The following is a 21,894-nucleotide window of genomic DNA, read 5'->3' on the forward strand; positions in this document are numbered from 1 at the left end:
AACCCTGCCCTCGTTCATAGTTTACCTCCATAGTTAATAATTCACCTAAACAATGTCTTATCACTATTGCTAGCAGAGTAAGGAGTAAAAGTGACAGGTGTAGCTGTGTAGAAAACATGAGCAGTATGTCTTTATGTCTTTAGTATGTCAGTATGTTTATGTTTTACTCGAAAATTTCAGTTCCTGTAGATTCAATTATAACTAGTAGAGTGTCAATCATCTTATTTAACATAACTTCTATCTATCTATCTATCTATCTATCTATCTATCTATCTATCTATCTATCTATCTATCTATCTATCTATCTATCTATCTATCTATCTATCTACAGTGGAGAAAATATGGAGCAATTTTTATTAAACATATTTTTACTGCAGCTATTCAGATTAAATGCATACCTGATCTACGCAGCTAAAGAATGCAGAATATTTTATTTGTTAAAAAAATCTATGTGAAATAAAGTGGAATGATACAGGAGGAACAGTATTTAACACGCTAAATGATATTTATTTAACACTTGGGATGATGAAACTGGCTCACATGAAGACCATCCCAGTAAAGCAAGACCAAAACTTACCTCTGCTGCAGAGGGGAAGTTCATTTAGAGTGACCAGCCTCAGAAATCACCAATTAACAGCACCTCAGATTAGAGCTGTTATGAAGGTTTTACAGAGAATCAGTAGCAGACATATCTCAATATCAACTGTTCAAAGGACATTATTGTGTATTTTGGCCGCCTTCAGCATTGTTTTACAATGTAGAAAGAAATAAACATCAGGAAAGACCATGGAATTAGAAGATGTGTCCAAACTTTTGACTGGTAGTGTATGTTTTAATTTTTATATCTACACAAACATAAAACTGTTCTGCTATCAGCATGTGTAATTCTAGAACCTTGTATGTGGAGAACATTCATGCCTCATCAGTTCATTTAGATCTCCTCCCATACTGAGGTGTAGCTCCTTATTAGTGCAGGAGAAAATGGACTGTATGAGAGAGATTGTGATGGAGTCTGTCAGTGGTGTGTGTTATATACTGTGTGTTTGTTGTGTCTTTTACTCGACATGGTAAACGTCTCTGTCTACATTATTGCACTGCAGTGAGGTTACACACAGGTGCATTGTGGGAAAGAGGCTGACTGATGGAAGTGGAATCTCACTTACTGATCAGACTCCTTCACGTAAACATGATCTGAAAATGCTTTTTATGTTTCTGATTGATTCCTGGATTAAAATGTAATATATGTGATAAGTTTATAAAATATCAGCCTTTACCATTAGTGTGAAGTCGAGTTATTTACTTACCGCTGGGAGAGGGATCATGTAAAACAACAGAGAGAAATGTAATGTTAGATAAAATACAATGAGAAAAACTTATGATTTACAGTCAGAACAGCTGATAAACAATCTTCACTCTGTGCTTTCAAAGATGCTACTATTTCATACATTTTATAAAATAAAATATAACAGATAGTGAATCATTATAAATAGAGTTTATATTTAAATAATGAAATACATCATGAGGTGTTTTTTCTCAGTGCAGTAACACAGATCTGTGATCAGCTGTTGAATAAAACACTCCATATGAAGTGAAAATGCTGAGCATCACCATATTTTAATCACATTTCTATCTGTATCAGGGAAAAATAAAGACAAGTTCTACTGTCTTCCATAAATGTCCATGTCTCCATGTTTCACAGAAGAGCTGCTTTGATTTGGATCATGAGCAGTTTTCTTTTCACTTCACACTTTCCTCTTTTCATCACTCTGCTACAGCTTAGTCTTTGTCTCATCTGTCTGTGTCACGGATATTTAGGACACTTCCCTGACAGAGCACCAGAGGACAATCCAGCATGTCTGAATCTAAGTCTTCTTCAGTTGTAGGTCTCATTTCCGATGTTCAGTGTGTTCTCCTGTTTTGTGTTTGGTACTTAGTCACCCTGTCATCTGTCATGTGTTTTCTTTATCCTTTCTCCAAACTACTTCAACTACGTGCTTATAGATTTAAGTTTATATAACACTTCCATGTACGGTCTTGGTGCTAGCTGTGTGTGAAATGGATTGATGAACAGCTGTATTAAACTGTGTGATGTGTGGAGGAACATAATTAGTCCAGGAGTCAGATTTCAGTAGAACACCGGAAAGGGGCGGGGCATCTGTGAGTTTGATTGGGATGAAATTTAAACATGTTTATTGAGTTAATCTGATTTGATCAGTTTTGTACATATTCTATGAAACTTTAGGTGAGTTACTCAGAGTGACGTGTTGGAGACCCCTGCACTACAGTAATGTTAGCCAGTCTCAGGAACTTTCAGAGAGAGTTATTGCTATGAAATCACATTCAAACAAAAACATTCAGCTTTTTAGCTCTCAGTATCAGTGTGTAGGTCAGATTTCTGTGTCTGTACAACACTAAATGATAGACTAGACAACAGCATGATGAATGTTCTGCCAGAGATCACAGTCTGTTGTGTTCACTACACTATGCTCATGATGCTCATATATCTATGTGCTATTGCACTCTGAACACACAGCACAGTCTAATCTATTTCATCTGTACAATAAATATATTATTCATGCAGCATTCAGACATCACAACACTGTAAACCCAAATGTTGAAAGTAATTAAATAGATTACGTACTTAATCTTAATCTATTAATTTAAGAAAATTAAGAACATTAAGAAAAAGTTCTACTGACTTAACTATTTGGAGTTACTGTGACACTGTACTCCTTTTGAATAAATTAAACTGATAATTTTTTGATTAACTTCAACTATTTTTCTGATTAAGTTAGCACCACTTGAAAGCATAATTTCATTTATTTCTATATTTTATTTCAACATTTGAGCGTGCCTCTGACTTGGTAGTGTTAGTGCATATGGTCAAGGCCACATAGGCAAACTAAGTCCCCTGGGTGAGTGCTTCAAATTATTTAATATGTGGTGGGATGGTGTGGTGGTTTATTTCTGTGCAGGAAATATTAAAAATTTTCCCTTAATAAACCTTAGAGAACGGTATTAATTACCCGGGAAAAGACCAAGACACACAGGTTCGAATTCTCTCAACAAGGACAAAGAGGCATAGATATTTTATGACAAAAGTACATAAATCTTTATTACACCAAAATAAATATCCAATGCAATAATCAATAGACAAAAATGTTAATGTAACAAATTAAAATCACCATTTAAAATGGCCAGAAAAGAAAGAACAAACAACCAAAAAGCAAGTGGACCTGGGGTCTTACCAATAGAGAGGCAGGCTAGGTACAGGGCTGCAATAATGCCGGTAAAATTAAGTATTCAAACGTGCACCAAATCACACACCAGTAAAATGTAGTACCACTCCACACCACACTTCGTGAACAGAGGCACACCTGCCTTCTCCCGGTCCCCAGCTCCTAAAAGAAAAAAAAGGGAGAAATTAGCACAAAACAGCTCAAACAGAACAAAACCCTTAAACTTAAAAGAAAAGCAAATAAAGCCAAAACGTTGGCAAGACAAATGTTAGCGTCAAAGCAATAGCACCAAAACCCAAAACAAAGCAAAAGAAAAGTAAAAGCAAAACAAGAGCAAAACAGCAGTGCTGAAGCTGTAAGCCAAGCTGTAAGTGATGCGAAGCCGAAGCACACTCACAGGCTGATCAATTTACCGCACAAATGCAGACCACATCATCTATCTGGCGGCCAGTCCGTACAGGCAACAGCAGTTGTCTCCAAAGGTACAGGAAAATAAAGTGCGCAGGTCTTTAGAAGGGAGTATAATGGCAGCCAACGAGATGCTTATCCATCAACCTCGGGTACAACGAAGATCCAGGAGTAAACCCACTCTCACACACGGCGACAAACTTCCAGAAACGCAGCCTGGAAATGGATTAGCGCAACACCTGGATGTTCTTGCAACGCCTTTTTATATCCCCCCCGAACTAAAGCCCAATAATGAGTACTGGGAGCATGACTGGGAATGTAAAGGTGAGCACACAATGAGCTCTCTCTCACCACAAATATTTTTTATGATTTTGTTGTTCACGCAACGGATGCTCACGCAATAATCTTTGATCCACACTCCGAAACAGAAGGTGGCGGTAATGCACCTAGTGTGTTAAAACTAATAAAGGAGAAGTGCTTCAAGCGGGATCGCTGGACTCAGCACTGCAGAATCCACCAAATGCCTGCAGTATAAGGTGGATCTGTGTTCTTATATTTCGGCAGTAAATGGCATCATTGGTATCAATGTAAGTGTTAAATATTAATATTACATCACATTTCTTTTGTTTGTCAGGTATTTGTTGATATTTTGAGATTCATCATGTACTGTTGATGTTAACTAGATAATTGCTAGCTAACATTAGTTAGCCAAAGCAGTTCAGGTCGGAGATTTATAGAAATACTTGAATTATTTGCACAAATAATGTTAATTTGTAAAATGTATACTTAAAGATGTGGTTGTGTAAACTGTTGATGCTAAAGGAGGATTGTCACCTTTTGCTTGAGCTGCGTTCAAGTATTTGTTAGCTAAACATCTGGCGTCTTAACAAACCGTTTAATGTTAACGTTACTGTGCCTTGAAAACCAGGAATTAGCGCTCTTGCACTTACAGCACTGAATTGTAGCTAAATAAAGTGGTATGTTGTTTTGAACAGACTGTTAGTTAACTATATTAACTAACTTTAGTAAACATGTTTTCACACTTACCTTTGTTAAGTCTATCCATCCATAGACATAGGTGATTGTTATGGTTGGTATGTTTTCCTTCGCTCCACTACACCTCTTCATTTGTAGTCTGTCCACAAACAACTCTCAAATTATAGGTGTAACTCAGGGCAGAGACACACCAAAGTCAAATGAAAAAACTAGCAATGAAGGCCTGTCGCTGCATCGCCTCATGTCGCATTCTCCTGGGCCAAAATCTGTACACACTGCAAATACTAAAGTCAACGGCAAATGTCTATGTACATTCTGCACCTGCATGAGAAGAAGTCTCCATAACGACAGGCGGATGTTTGATTGTATTTGTCAATCAAAGAAAGAAAGCGAAAGACCATGGACTTACGGGGACTCTCCCTGCTTTATTCATCACTTTTCATCACTTTGCACAACCTCACACAAAAACTGACACTTTGACACTGGACTGGCACAAGTCACTTTATACAATTATTCATTCCAACACATGGACACTTTAATGATAAACACTGGATCACCTCAATATATGCCATATACACATACATCCCTTCATGTTCATGTCTGCATTTATGTGTATATATGTGTATATATCACTTTGTTTAGTATATATATATATATATATATATATATATATATATATATATACTTATTTATTAATCTACTTACATATATATTTTCATATTCTTTTCATATTCACCTATATTTTCATATTTTTTACACCTATTTTCATATTTTTATTTTTTATTTATATTATATTTTTATTTACACCTATATTTTCATATTTTTATTTTATTTTTATTTATCTATATTATTTTATTTTACTTTATTTTCCGTTTTCTATTTTTATACTTTTAAGATGCTCTAGTTTTATTTTTATCTTTATTTTTTATGGATCTCTTTCTCACATACTTTTTATAAATGTTTACATGCCGGACAGTCGTGAAAAAACATTTCACTGCATGTCGTACTGTGTATGTATGTGTATGTGACAAATACAATGTATGTGTCGAATTTGAATTTGATTTGGACTGCGGACAAGCTGTAAACTTAGCAGCGTTTGCTTAGAATTTTCACACAACTGTCGCTTACCACAGACAATTTTCGTTTCTTCATTCCAGATGGCCATGTTGTTGTGGAAATATTCCCTTATTTAAATGATCATATGAGATGAAGATGAAAAATAAGAAGAGACTTCCGTGAGTGCCCTCTTCACATCATTTTCTTGCGTTCTTCACTTCCATCACTGCAATTTCTCTTAACGTACACCGATTCACTATGCTGAACAGCCAATCAGAGGCGTTCTCTCTCAACTTACAATAACAACTTACAAACATAACTTCAATAGTTAGTCAAAAATTACCCTCATACACAAAACATTTTGTTGGATAGAGCTTTTTAATTTTCGACTTGAACATTTAGTGTGTCAAATAAGGAAGCAGTAGTCTAAAGTATTTTGAATTCTAATTTTCCAAATATAGGTGCTGTAGGAGAAAGTAGATCTAGAAATGGCACTATTATCTTTAAAGAACAATGGCAAATTCTTTCTCACACCCAGTGAGTATGAATTAGGAGCTAGATAGACAATATTTGCTGGTGTTTTTAGTTATGTCACTGCCTAATGAAGGTTCCAGTTGCCTGAAACTTTACTCACTATAGGTAAACTGTATTCACAAAGGGAACAAAGTAATGGACAGTTTTCTCTTTGCTTTTTCTATGCTTCTTAATAAAGGATATTGTGTAGTGTTAAACTACCCTTGTATTACTTTGGGTAATACAGCCCAGCACCTGCTCAGTCTTGCATGTGATCACCTAACAAGTACCTTACCTTGCTATCTGACCTCAACAAAACTCGAAATATGACAGTACATAACAGCATAATTTTTTGTAGATTCCTCTAGTTCTTAGAATCATCTAGTTCATGACTAGCATGTACTTAATTTTGCACTGGACTCGCAGACAAATGTTTTTTTATATCAATGAAATTTAGCTCTCTGATATTTGCAGACACCATAAATTCATTTGTGATTTGTGGTTCTTTCACCCATTCAGGTTGAGACTGATGAACCAGAGCTTGGAGATGCCTCCTTCCATTCATCAGTGACAACGATAGAGGTTCAGTTCATTACCAGCCTGTGAAAATCTCTGTCATCATTGAAAGTAAGATAGTGGTCAGCCTCTCCAGACTTGCTGATGCCTTCCTGGTAATGTTTGGACTGATCTATGCATTACACCTTAGCTATCCCATGGGACTGACCAACACTTTTGAATTTATTTATAAAAATTTTACTTGGTCTGGAAGATGGCAAACTGTCGCCCAAGTTGCAGACTCTCAAGAATGACTTGATGATAAATGTATAGAAAGTCCTCTAACAGAGAGGTGTGAGTGGGGCATTATTACCAGTTCCAAATGATTTTCCTTCTGTGAAAATAATGCCTTAAGTTGCTGTGATATCTGCAGGTTTTCAGTTAGGTGGACTTTAATGTTCTGCAAATGTAACACTTGACCAATGTCAGCTAGTTTGTTTGTTACAGTAATTGTACATTCATAAAAGTTTTTCCCCTGTTGCCTTTCACCCGATAGTCATGGTGCACATTATATTTACAATTTCTGTACTTAAAAAAAACAAAAAAACTTTTTTGTTCTTTTAAATATAGTGTTTTTAAATTGTAAGAAAATACTGTTCAATAGCAGACATTTACTCAAGCTGTTAAAGTTTGTTCTAGTCAGATTAATTGAGGCAATCGGTTGCCACAAATTTTTTAAGATTTGAGCAAAATTATTTTGAGTTTTTTTTTAAGTCAAATTGTTTGACTTAAGTATAATTAAAAATAATCTTAAGACAACAAATAAATCAAGTTTCATTAACTTAAAAGGAACATGTAGTATGTAATCAACATTTTTAAGTTTTTAAGACATTTGAGTTTTAAGTTCATCAACTTAAAAGTTTTAAGGCAATCAGTTTTTGAGTTCTGTGAACTTATCGGGGTTTACAGTGAGGGAAACGTATAGATTTGTTTTACATTGAAGCATAAGCCAGAAAATATATTTATATACTGTATGTAAAAACATATATTTTGAAAGCATCTCCTGTGCATCCTTTAAAAAGATATCTGTAATGTCTGCTAATTGAGAACACTTTTATTCAGTATCCAAAATCTTAATACCTTTAAAAGAATCGTGAAATTTATGAATAGCTAACAGCTGCGTAAGTAAGAGAAATAAAAAAAGGAGCTGCAGGATCAGCTTGGTTGATTCCATGTGTAATATTAAACTAATGTATGATGCGTTTAATACAACTATTCTTTCTATTATGTTCTTATGGAATTTATAAAATATAAACAAAACCAAAAAATTCTTATGCATCCAATAATACTAATAATAATTATTAATAATTTGTCTTCTCAAAATATTTCTGCATTATTTATGAGTAATAGGTACCCAAAGCTTCTCTGTAAACATATAAGAATTCAGAAATTTGTTGAAAAAAAAAAAGATCTATAGAATTCACCAGTAAGACCATCATTACCTGGTGGTTTATTATTTTTAATTTAGCAATATTATTATTATTATTATTATTATTATTATTATTATTATTATTATTATTATTATTATTATTATTTTAATCTCATCTAAAAATATTTTTCATCACAATTTTTCTTGCTTCTTTTTCTTGAGGGAAGAAAGAAAAGGTGAATTTATATATAATAACTGTTGTACACATGTAGAGATTTTTTAAGGATCATCTACAATCTGGACATGAATAAATGAATAAAATACGATGTGTCACGGCTCCTAACAGTATCTCACCATGCACATTTTCAATGAATACTTGCTTTCAAAAGTTTATAAATTTCTTGAAAAAAAGTTTTTTTAAACATTATACCCAGGAAATCCTGACGATCTGAACTGATGATTTATCCAAAATGAATCCAATTTAAATATTGTTGGAATTTGCTAGTTCACTAACACACTCTGTACATTAAATCATCAGTTAATATTTTCGATATCCAGGTTTAAAAATAATAAAATCTAGCAGTTCTATAGGACACCTAAAGTGTGATTTATAATAAACACAGTCATGGAGGAAAAGATGAAATATCATATAGTGAATATCTGCAAACACATTCAGGATGGGGAGTTAAACCATGACTCCAAGAAGAAGAGTAAAAATAGATCAGTAGTTACATGATTGATGATTGATGTTTCTGTTGTTAATCTCAGGATGGAGAAAACCCTGACTCGTCTCTATGGGCAGGTGGTGCTGTGACCCACCAAAATATTCATCCGCTTCAAAACATAGACCTCTGTATAAACGGAATCAATCCTGTATTATTAACTCGTAAATGTGTTCAGCATTATTCCAAAAATATTTTCGGAGTTTCTAGATTATTTTAATGCTTAAAGTGAGGAGGATATGTTGAAATGTAGTGCATGGCTTCGGCAGACAGGTTGGCTCTGTTATGATTGTACTAACAGGACAGAGGGGGTCACAGTCCTCCTGAGCTCAACAGCGCCCCCCTGTTCCCCCAATGTAAAGCTGTGGTGAAAAATGGAACTGCAGCGCGTCCTGATTGAGAGCCATACGGGCAGAAATGAGACTGCTGCTTGTATTTACGTTACGTGAACGTAGTTCCGGACAAGGCTAGATCAATCCGCGTCAGCAAAGTGTATATGAGTGTGTCAGTTAAGGAAATGCGTCAGTCTGTGAACATGGCGAGTGACAGATCACTCCGCGTGTAATAGTCCCTGGTGATGATTTTCAGTTGGAAAAAGCTTTTAACACAAGAGCTCCCCGAGTTCAACAAAGCAGTCACTGAAAACAATTCTAATAGGAATTCACCAGTTCTCATTAACATTAATCAGACATGGTCTTAAACATCATCATGTGGTGCAACTGTGATTTTCCCTCCTACACAAAATATAGAAATGGGACCGTATTTAATTTCACACATTTACCTCGTTTATCATTGAGCTTCATTTCTCTGGTGTGATTCTTGCTGCTGCATGTCCCCAGGTTGTGTCTAATTTCTAAAAAGGAGTGTATGAGAAAGTTTAACACGTTATTAAGAACACAATCGGACTCCCATAAACTACAATACAATCTGTTCTGTTCTAAAGGATCTGCAGAAATGTCTACTCGCATTGTTAATGAGTTTCTAACATGACGTCACATGGCTTGTTTTAATTTGGATTAAACTATGAATCTGATTTTAAAATGGAGAAGACTACCATTCACTTGAGAATGACCGTATCAGTGGCTAATATTTCATCCACCGAACAATTATACAGTATGATGGATGGTCAAATCAAATGATGGGAACATCACACACGATTAAAAATCTAAATATCAATACACACTAAACCAGGTCTGAAATCACACAGACACTCATTAGCTAAAATACACACATTAAACTTTTTTATAAAAAGTGTGATAGATGTTAAAAACACTTTGTACTTTACATGGATGGGGTGTAATGTATTATTCAGCCCTCTGTTTCTCTTTGTTTCTTCTTAAGCAGCTCACTTCCAGTTTTTGTATGTAATCTTTCCCAGATCTTCTCTTCTATGATAGCTGAAACAAATTCATGACAGGAAGTAGACTGACAATTTTAAGTGCATTATTTATGATAGATGAGAACAGAAGGTACAGTTTTTATTCATAAAATGTTGATGTACCACAAAATTTCATTCACCCCAAATAATTACAGTCCATGTGTGCAAACTAAACTGTAAACCCAGTCTTTTAAAGATTCCACATTTCCATTTCACTGTGATTCAGTCCACAGCAGTTTAGACACGGCCATTTACACTGAAGAGATAAAGAACGTAGACTCATCTTAGACGAGTGGTTTAAGGATGTGTGATACAGGGCAGCCAATCAGAACAGAGGCTATTTAACATGTAGCTGTCTTAAACAGGAAGTTAAAAAAAAATACACCTTCCTTTATTCTGAGAGAAAAAGAGCAACTGGAAAATGATTCTATTAAAATGATTTATGATTTTGTTTGTAATAAGTGGAAATTAGAGGAAAATATAAATGAGGACTATGAGTAACATGATAAAAAAATCTACTAATCAGCAAATTAGAAATATTATAGGGTTTAAAATATTAACATCATGTTCTAGTACATGTTTTCTTTTTTTTCTCTTCTTCTATCAGGATACTCAGCTCTAGCATTAGAGTCAGTGATTCTTTTACAACTGAGTGGTATATAAACAGGTTATATAAATAAAATACTGAATAATTACAGACATACATACATATATAAATTTATTCATACAGTATTTACACAAATGTACAAATATATACACATTGATACAAATTTTTACAAATAATTTTTTAAATAAAATATCCATCTCATTGAGATATAAAACATGAACAACAACATGGCAAAATGTAAAGAGGTTCAAGTTTTCCAAAGTTGATAAAGTCTGACAAACCTTCCAGATATTTCCAAGATTCACAGAGATGTTGCTCTACGATGATATTTTTCTGATTAATATTTTTTCAATATAAAAGTCTCAAAATGTTCTGTTACAGACAGTAGCACAAGGTGATATTTTGCGAAATGAACAAATCTGGACAATTCTTTTCTAGTATATTATGAAAGTACTATTAATCCAAAGGATCTGCAGTTTTAATCAATAATGTGAAATACTTTGTAAAATGATGTCAAATACAGCAATATAGAAAGATCAAAGGAGTCTTTATAATGTAGTTCTGACGATGTTCAGATGATCGCACCACATTATATTTTTATGATGCTAATGAAACGTCACCAATACAAAAAGAATTTGCTGGACAGAAAAGTGTGTCATGTCATCAAACCGTCAGCATTCACAGAAACAATCAGCAGGTTTTATAACACAATTTTGTTTCTTTTCCTTTCAAGAGAGAGAAAAGAAAGGGTGATGACTGCTCCAAGCTGTTATAATGTAAGTGAGAACAGTAACTAGCAGTTTTGAGGATGAACATCAACATTAAATGTAGCTGTAAAGAGATAAATAGTTTACTGTGTTCTTGTTTAATTAATAAAAATGTAATTGTATCAAATTGTTGTATAAGAAGAATAAAACACTTTGGGTCATGATGTGATTTCTTCAGTGTGTGTAATGTTCTAAATTATCCCCACTCATTATATTTGTTAGGTTGTCCTGCATGACAAGAAAGTAGCTGTAACAATCTTACTGTTAATCAGAATTGACTAAATCTGCAACTAATTTGTGAGTGTGCTGGACTCTTGTAGCCAACTGGACAATCCATCTTGATTTTTAAAATCCTGTTGTTTTAAGAATTATTGGCTGTTAGGTCGTTTCCCCTGCAGGGTTTCCATAGAAAAAAAACTGTTTAACCCTGTTTCTTATCTTCTTTCTTCATCCTTAGGGTTCTATCTCTTCCTCTGTGATGTCCATCATCACTCATATGCCTCATTTCTGACCAGGTGAGTCTCTGCAGCTTTATAAACTCTGTTACTCACTGAAACAAATCTTTAAATTTCTGAGAGATTCCCTTCGATGCCTCTCCTTTTAGAGCAGCTCTCTCTTGTTCTGAGCTTTTTCTGACCGTTTCCTCATAAACCTCTTCAAGCACACTGTGAGTATCTGTGAGATCTGAAAGTTTCTGTTTAAGAATCTCCAGCTCTCTGTTCTTCTCCTCCATCTGTCTGCTGAAATCTTCCTGCATCTTTGTTTTTGAGGACAAAATATTTCTCTGGAGTTCAGGCAGGATGAGTTTCATGAGATTTCTCTCTGCCTCCATCATGGCCTCTCCTTCATACACCTCCCTGATCTCCTGCATCTCCTGTTTGTGTCTCTCCTCCATCTCTCTCCTCTCCCTCTCTCTCTTTTCTTTTAGTTTCTTCACCTTTTCTTCCATTTCTGTCCTTCGCTCTACCTCTCGTTTCAGCTCCTTCTCAAGTTCTTTCTTTTTCTCTTCATCCCTCTCTTCTTTCATCTTTCTTTCCAGTTCAGTTGTTCGGTCATCAAGTTGTCTGATGTCTCCTTCATGCTCCTGGATCACTCCCTCTATCTTTCTCAGAGAGTCCTGCATCTCCTTTTTTATTGTTTCTTTCATGTCCATCTCCTCTCTCTTCCTTTTCTCTTCTCTTTCCTTCAGGATCTTTGTCTCCATGACTCTAATCTGAGATTCTGTTTCCAGGTAGATCTCACTGCTGTAGAATTTCTCTCTACTTCCTTCCACCATCTTCTCTATCTTCTCCAGCAGTTCTGAGACCTGAGAACCATCTCCACTCTCCTTAATGTTGAGACAGTGAAACCTGTTCCCACATTTCTCTACAAGTCTCTGGACCTCCTGGTCTCCTGACTGGATAAACTCCTCAATGTTCTTCTTCTGAAGTTCATCAGTAACACTGAATATGATCATGGTGTTTCTCCAACATCTCTCTCCAAAGATCTCCTCCATTTTCTCCAGCACCCCTCTCTCCTCTCCTGTAGGCTTCTTTACAGGTATGACCAGGAGGAAGGCGTGGGGTCCTGGAGCAGACAGATGGACACAGAGTCCCACATCCTGTCTCAGCTTCTCCAGAGAGAGTTCAGAACAGAACCAGTCAGGAGTGTCCACCACAGTCACCTTCCTCCCAGTCACCTCCCCCTGTGTGCTCTCACTCTGCTGGGTGACTGTAGATGTAGCTGTAGATGTAGAAGCCTGGTTCTTCTCCTCTCTGCCCAGGATGGTGTTTCCTGTTGCACTCTTTCCAGATCCTGTCCTCCCCAGCAGCACCAGCCTCAGTTCTGCTACAGGAACCGACACTGGAGAATGAGGACTAGACGATTCTCCACCCACTGAAAATGAACAAGAATGAATCATTTAATACAGAATCACTTACTGCATTATGGTGATTATGCTGTTCTATGGAGTATGGAGTCCTACTGCCTTTATGTAACTCATATTCAAATTCCTCATCATGTTAGTGTCACTGTGATTGATGGAGGAAAGAGTAATGCCATCCATCCTCCTCCAACAACAACGGCAAACTCACAATAGGGCAAATGCTTTTCTGTCATGCTGATCAGAATCACGAGATATTTAGCAGATTTTTAAATTTTACCTGTTAAATATTTTTTCATTATTTCTTTTTGTCCATTTTTAATCTCAGCTTTATAATACTGATATTTTGACTGTAATTAAAATATAAATTTAAGTGCCTAAATCTGTCTGCTGTCTCTCTTTATACTCATCCCTTTTACCCTCAATCTCCTGATGAGTTACACACTAAACATACAACAATCATTAATCACTTACATCTTGGACCTTTTCCCTCCATACTGTTTCTTCTCCTGATTGGTGCTGAGTCCTGAGTCTCTCCACTCACTAGGAAACATCAGAAGCAGTCAGAATGAGAAAGACATTCTTCAGAAGGTAAAGTTAGACAGATGAGATCATGAAAGTTGTCTTATACACTATAACTAACCCCTGTCACTGTTTAAATTACACTTCCTTATAATATCTGAAGAGTTGCACTATTAAGGATCATTACAGTATATTTTATGTGATAATTTATTAAATGAATATTTACCATTTGGAAACACTGACCTTCTGAGAAGCATTTTATAATTGTATAATTTGATAAATTACTCACTTTCTGGAGGTAACCATTCCTTGCTGTTTCTTCTCCTGATGGGGGCTGATGATTCTGGATCTGTTTGTTCCTGCAGCTGCTTTGTTTTCTCCTCCAGAAGTCTGTCTTTCTCCTGAAGCTGTTTGTCTCTTTCCATTAGCTGTGTCTCTCTCTCAGTTAGAAGACTCTCTTTCTCTTCAAGCTCTTTGTTTTTTTCTGTTAACTCAGTTTTCTGTTGTTCCACTACGATCATCATCTCCTGTAGTTGTCTCTGCTTGTCCTGCAGCTCCTGTCCCAGTGTCTCCAGTTGATTTGTACTGGTTTCCAGCTCTTTATCTGTGTTCTTCAGCTGTGTTTCTTTTTCCCTCAGCAGTTTGTTCAGATTCTCTAGTTGTGTGTTTTTCTCCTCCATGTGTCTCTGACTGTCTTCTAATTCCTTCATTGTTTTGTCCAGTTCAGCTCTTGTCTGTTTGAGCAGTGTCTCCTTCTCTTCCAGTGTCTCATCTTTCATCTGCAGTGTTTGTGTATTTTCTGTCAGAAGTCTGTCTTTCTCCTGAAGCTGTTTGTCTCTTTCCATTAGCTGTGTCTCTCTCTCAGTTAGAAGACTCTCTTTCTCTTCAAGCTCTTTGTTTTTTTCTGCTAAATCAGTTTTCTGTTGCTCCACGACGATCATCATCTCCTGTAGTTGTCTCTGCTTGTCCTGCAGCTCCTGTCCCAGTGTCTCCAGTTGATTTGTACTGGTTTCCAGTTCTTTATCTGTGTTCTTCAGCTGTGTTTCTTTCTCCCTCAGCAGTTTGTTCAGATTCTCCAGTCCTGAGATTTTCTCCTTCATCTGTTCAGTGGCATTTTTAAGTTTTTTATTTGTTTCCATTAACACTGCATCTCTCTCAGAAAGAGTCTTCTCATTAGTCTCTAAACTTTCTTTGAGAATCTTCAGCTCTTCATTTTTCTTATTTATTTCTTCATCTTTCTCCACAAGTCTGTTCTCCATTTCCTCCACTTGTATTTGTGCCTCCTGTATCTGTGTGTCTTTCAGTTTCAGTTGTTGATCTCTCTCCTGTAGAGCTCTTTCTCTCTCCTGTAGAGCTCTTTCTCTCTCCTGTAGCTCTTCAGTCGTCTTCTCTAGTTTTGTGTTTGTATCTTGGAGTACAGTGTCCTTCTCCTCCATGTTTCTCAATTCTGTATCTTTATTCTCTAGTTGTCTTTTACAATCCTCTAGCTGCTGGTCTTTATGTTCCAGTGATTTAGAAATTCTGTCCAGTTCCAGTTTAGTGTCTTTTAGCTCTTTTTCAGTTTCTTCTAACTTTCTGAACTTCTCTTTAATTTCATCAGTTGAATGTTCTAAAATAATTGATAGTGATTAAAATAAAGTGTAAACAGAACACTGTTTTCAGAAAACATGAAAAAACAATATAAACTGCTTCTTATATTTCATATTGTGAGGCCTTTACAGTGATATTCATTCAGATGAAAAAATATATTACATTCATGATTAACAGTCATGGAAAAATGAAAGCACACCTTTTTAATTTTATGTTTTTATTTATCAGCGCCTAAATAACAGTTGTGTGTTCCTGACCAACTTCCACTAACAAAAAATAACCTGAGGTGACACAAAAACTTTCAATATGAAGTAATTTTTCCAAAAAAAGTAAACTAACATTCAGGTGGGAAAATTGTTCATCCTATAATTCAGTAACATGAAGCACCTGTAGCAGCAATAACCTGAAGTAAATGTTCATCATTCTGGAGAAATTGCTTCAGTTCATTGATATTTGAGGTCATGTGTTTATGCACAGATCTCTCAACCTCTTCAGACCCTGAGTCCACTGGAATGGACATCAAATGGTTTTTTCATGTAAACCAATGAAAATGTATGTTTTAATAATTTGAAAAAAAAAAATGCCAGCTCACTAACTGGTCCCTAATCAACCAATTACAAACAATTTATTGACCCAAAATAAATCTGAGAAATCTTCAGGAATCACACAACACAGCCATGGATCACCTACTAGATAAGAGGAGGAGAAGGAACTTTTCACCATTTAAATAAATCCCAGTGGAAAATCCCAGTGACATCAGGTTTTAAGATTCATCATAAGGAACTCATTGTTTAGTATCAGTATGGCATGGTCGGGACATTTATGGACATTCATAGCTAAAATGTTATTTGACAATATGTTTATTGCCATTTTTAAACTGCTAATATTAATTTACTTTTGGAGTAAACAGTTAAGGAATTTATTGAACTTCTGGTAAAAGGTGAAAAATCTGATTATAACTGTTTGGATTCAGGAAATGATGAAACAAGGAGTAAGATAGATGAGATAAAATTTACTTAGCAATCACACCATGGTCAGACAAATGCTTCCTGTCACAGCATCTTAAGGTGAGATCTGGGTTTGATAAACATGACACTGTACATTATGACTAAACTTCTTCACCTTGAAGTCTTTAGACCAAAAAAATATTGTTCAGAATTTTTCATGTTTTTTTCTGTCATGAAGATAAACTTTTACAGAAGCCTGTAGGTCACATGATGCAGCTCTGGGCTTCTTTTTATATCTCTGAGCATTAAATGGTCTGATCTTGGACTGAATGAGGTCATGACTGATGTCATTTCCTTTTTCACCAAACTGGCACAAGTTCTGCTTTTATAAAGTTAGTCACACTTCTTGAAGATCTCAGACATGTCATTAGTAACACCAGGCTGCTAATTACTCTCTTAATTACTCTGGAAGTAGGAAGGGTGATTATTTTATTCCACCTGATTTCTGATTGTTGGTTTCAGAAAAAAAATACTTCATATTAAAAGTTGTTGTTGTTGTCGTCACCTGGTTATTTGTTTGTTGAAGTTGGTGAGGACCACATGACTGTTATTTAGGTAATGATAAATAAAACCACAGAACTGAAGAGGGAGTACTTTCTTTTTCTCATGACTGACAGCCACAGACATTTCCTTTTACTATCTGTGTCTCCACTGTAACATTTGAGATTACAGCTGAACAGGTTTAGGGTTCAAGGTCTTGCTATAAGACTAAATTTATTAACAAAAACAAAATTGTTATTTTTAATTGAATGTATTTATTGAAAGGTTCTCTGTGTGATTTCCACCCAGAAATATTCAGATTATTTACAGTAAACACATAAACCTACAAATAAATACAAAAACAATGATGCAGTGTGAATTCTTATCACTGTGATAAATTTTTTCAAAGTGTAAATTCTATCTTGAATGGAGAATGTGACAAGCTGTGAATTTCAGACTACATTCTTACTGGAGATCTCATTATTGAACACTTCAGACTGTAAAAATGAACAGGAGTGTTTACTTTTGTATCTCCTTCCATACTCACCAGTCAGTAGAGCAGATTCCTCCATTTTCTTTCTCTCATCTTCTGTCCATTCTCTGTCACTCTGTGGAAGTGAATAAAACAGTGTGAAGGTTTTATACATGACTCCATACTGTATGTAAATAAAGTGTTAAATAAACATGAAGTGTTTCTCTGTTCAGATCACTGTGTGTGTGTGTGTGTGTGTGTGTGTGTGTGTGTGTGTGTGTGATATAACAGTACACACTGAGGTGATTGAGGCTGATTTAAACTGATATTGTATTCAGTAACACACTGAGTTTGAATGCAGCTGAAGAACACAATCACTAAACAGTAAACTGAACCTTACAGGAGGGAGAAAAAATCCTCTCCAGGAGAATCAAGATGTTTGGGTTCATTTCTGTTGTGGTGACGTCACACAATATCACAATAAAGTCATGTTCTTATGCATCAACATCAACTGATCCAGACATTTACATCTGATTGTGTTTAATGTTATTTTTATGTTCATTAGCTGACTTTTATATTTTCATGATCGTCAGTCAGCTCTGATCAAATCACACAACAGAGTTCACAGAAACTGTGAGATATATATAATAGTTTTTTTTTCCCAAAATGACTGACAGCTTGTTTTATTTACAGTTTCTTTTGGGTTGCCATTAATGTTGCCAAAAAAAAAGAGTTTTAATGTAAATTTATTTTGTTCCAGTTGTAGGATGTCTGCACCGATCATCAAGTTAAACTGAACATGTGTTAAACCTTTTCTGTTTCACTTTAAATGGAATTTAAGACAAAGTTTGCCGATGGACTTCAATGTGGTGAAGATCATCATTTTTCTTACATTTATTTATATCTTTTATTTTATTTAAATTTCCACAAACTGTTTACACTTTTAGTAATAATAATTATATAATAACAACAGTAATAACAGCAACTTGATAAACAGATCAACAACTGTGTTTCTAGAACAATCAAATGTGATTTTTTTATTTATCCATAATAAACCATCACTGGGAGCGGTTACCATGGTAACTCATTTACCCCTCACTGACCACTGGTTTAATTCTAACATAATTTAAGATTTTTTATGCTGCTATCATCAGTAAGACATTAATGAATTTATCATATTTTATAATAGTTTACTCACCTGATAAACACAGACGTCTTTATATAAAGGAGGATATGGAAAAAAAATAAAGTAATATTAGAAATTATTAAAAACTCATTGTAATTTTCAGTATTTCTGTATTTCATCCTATAGTATTAGCTATAAACATTCTGTAACTGTTCCTAAAAGTCTGTTTTTATCCTGTACTGTATTGTTTCTCTCCTCTTTCTGCTGATTGAAAAATCTCTTCAGGATCTTTCAGTATGAATGCAGTAAGAAACAAATTGACCAGATCACTTGCTTCCATTCTGTTATAATCTCTTTCATGCAGCATTATCCAGTGTGACTCTCTAACTCACATCTCTCTCTGTAGTTCTACACACTACAGTAATGTTAGCCAGTCTCAGTTACTTTCAGAGAGAGTTATTGCTATGAAATCACATTCAAACAAAAACATTCAGCTTTTTAGCTCTCAGTATCAGTGTGTAGGTCAGATTTCTGTGTCTGTACAACACTAAATGATAAACTAGACAACAGCATGATGAATGTTCTGCCAGAGATCACAGTCTGTTGTGTTCACTACACTATGCTCATGATGCTCATATATCTATGTGCTATTGCACTCTGAACACACAGCACAGTCTAATCTATTTCATCTGTACAATAAATATATTATTCATGCAGCATCAAGACATCACTAGCAGAGAAAAGGGATTTATACTCACATGTCCGCTGTGAAAGTAAATAAAACAGTGTGAAGATTTTATGCATGATTACAAATGTGAATTGTTCCATGTGAAAATGTGAAAGTAACTGTTACTCTGGTTAAAACACAGCTGATGTGTGTCTTAATAAAAAAGAGGAAAACTAGACAACAATCAGTCATCACACACAGTAAATCTGTACCATGTAGCATTGTGCTAATATACCGCTAGTTACCCTTAAGGAAGAGAAATATCTTGTGATTCATTGGAAAATACTATTTTCTGATCCCTGCATGTCTTTACCAATATACAGTATGTCAGTATTTGTGTATTTCCCCCTGTGTATTTTAAATATATAGTGAAATATTCTGTAATATATCTATGTGTTATTGTAGTAGATAAAGGAATATACAGAATATCAGATTCCCACTTCCTTTAATTAAAAACACAGACATTTATCAATGTAAAAACTGAACAGATTACAGAATGATGTGTTTTCTGCTGCTTCATCTATATATTGGTTACGACAGCATGTGATATGTCGCAGTAGATTTGGGAAGATGCGTGATCTTGTTATGTTTTTCTCTTTTTCACTCCCAAATCCCTCTCTCCTATGAAGGAGTTTTAGAAATGAAGTGAACGACTTCTGTTCTCAGTTCAGTCAGGTTGTCTTTATTCTGTGTGCATTAACACGCCTTACTACTGTTAGCTTAAAGAGACTAAACGCTAGGCCGAGTCGACTCTTCAATGCTTTTTCAGAATATGGAGTGATTGTTACACAGAGAGACTGATGACAATTATTCTGTCTACAAGCACTGAAAACTGTTAAAGCTGTGATTTTTGTTTATTATGTAAGATTCTGAAGAAGCAGAGCTGGGCATTTTACTGCCCTGGGTCATATCTGGCCCTTTGGTTGTCTCTGTCCGGCCCACGTGAAATCAATCACAGATCAACTGATAAGGCTATTGGAATAGGCCAGAATTCCCATAGGTTGTGTAAATGAATTGCTTCTTTCAGAAAGTACATAAAATAAAATGTTCTCAGACATACATGTTTAAAAAGCTAATAGAATTATCTTTCAAATGGTGAGGGTCGTGATTCAATAAATTATTCACAGCCAAAAATATGATTTGATAAATGTGCTGAGCTCTGCTTTTTTACAGATGAAGTAACCGGCTTGTTCACAGACGTGGTTTTGAAGGGTTGCGTAGTTTCCATTCAAAATGTGCAAACTGTTTGTTGATTTATGCAAATCTAAATTATTCAGAGCAATCAGAGAAAAGAATAAGCTTCGAATGCTGTTTGTCGCTTCTTCCTACGCCAAAAATAAACTTTCAGTATAATTATTCAACGTTGACTTCAAATATATCAAAAACCATTCAGAGTTTAAATAAGTGACATATATCATTAAAAACTGCAAACTTTCCTTTTTAAAAAGATGAAATTCTGTGGATTTTAATGGAGAAATGTTGATCACACGCAAGTTCAAAGATCAATTTCACGCATTTTCCTTCGCATCAAGTGACATTGGAGATTCTGCCATGTTTGTTATTCAGCGATAATCAAGTCACGTTAAAATTTCCATACTCTTAGTGGAGGGCAAAGAATATGAGGTGAATATTGGTATCATTCACAAAATAACAACGTTTATTAACAACCTTAATCACCTATATTGTTAAATGTATTGCATTATGTCTAAAAAATAACACTAAAAAAATGTAAAAATTAGCAGCTGCTGTGAGTCTATGTACGTGACCCAGTACACTTTGACACTTTTGACCACTTTATTACGAATGAAACCATTGTTTCAACTTTAAATATTATATCTTTGTATTATTATAGATTAAGAGTCTAAAGAGTAGTTCTGTTTATTGTTCTGAAGGTAACAGTAAAGATCTAAGGTTAGTAAGGTGAAGATGTTCTGTAATGTAAAGGTGATGAGATATTTACATGTTAAAACAATGCAACTTTAATAGTGTTGGATGTGTGCTTAACTCTTGTTGTTTGTTATTTTATTGCTATGCACATTACAAAAATATCAAAATATCACAGAAAATAAATTAAAAACAAATTGTGTATTTCATTCAGCATCAGTTATATAGGTATATCTTAACTGCATGCAGTCATACATAAAGAATAATAGCAGAAATGGAATGAAAGTGAGAAATACATAAGACTTCCAGATTTCATGTTTTATCTCCAACAATAAGTTTTTTTAAAGAAAATCTATAAAAATCGCTGAAAATGGTTCCGCAACACGCCGGTTCCTTATAAGCCTTTTATATCAGAAAATGTTCTGAAATATTGATGACATTTCTGAACTCATATCTCAAGTTCTAATAGAGATATTTCCAAAATTGAAACTGTTCTGTAAAGCAATTGTCAAGCTCTTACTGCTTGTACTATTGGGTTTAATGTGCAAACACTTTGAAAAAGTCACTGTGGTTGCAATTAGAAATCAGATGTAAATAAGTGTACATCCTGAACAC

At 35.0% G+C, this 21,894-nt stretch overlaps 1 protein-coding gene across 6 annotated transcripts in view; it reads right to left on the reverse strand.

Annotated features, from left to right (window-relative positions):
- Nucleotides 1–10,956: 10,956 nt before the first annotated feature.
- Nucleotides 10,957–21,894, reverse strand: part of LOC131348237 (trichohyalin-like) — a 166,381-nt gene continuing 155,443 nt past the window's right edge. For 2 of the 6 annotated variants that reach the window (XM_058383010.1, XM_058383009.1), the window contains exons 9-11: nt 14,283–15,602; nt 13,946–14,014; nt 10,957–13,485 (exon numbers count right to left, since the gene is read on the reverse strand). In XM_058383010.1, the coding sequence (XP_058238993.1) occupies nt 12,158–13,485; nt 13,946–14,014; nt 14,283–15,602 (2,717 nt within the window). In that variant the 3' untranslated portion in view covers nt 10,957–12,157. Of the gene's footprint in view, nt 13,486–13,945; nt 14,015–14,282; nt 15,603–17,617; nt 18,149–18,740 lie in introns of those variants that run through there. The other 4 variants (XM_058383015.1, XM_058383014.1, XM_058383016.1 and 1 more) reach the window with 3 other exon arrangements.

Source organism: Hemibagrus wyckioides, linkage group LG28 (genome assembly GCF_019097595.1).
Source record: "Hemibagrus wyckioides isolate EC202008001 linkage group LG28, SWU_Hwy_1.0, whole genome shotgun sequence".
Classification (NCBI taxonomy): domain Eukaryota; kingdom Metazoa; phylum Chordata; class Actinopteri; order Siluriformes; family Bagridae; genus Hemibagrus; species Hemibagrus wyckioides.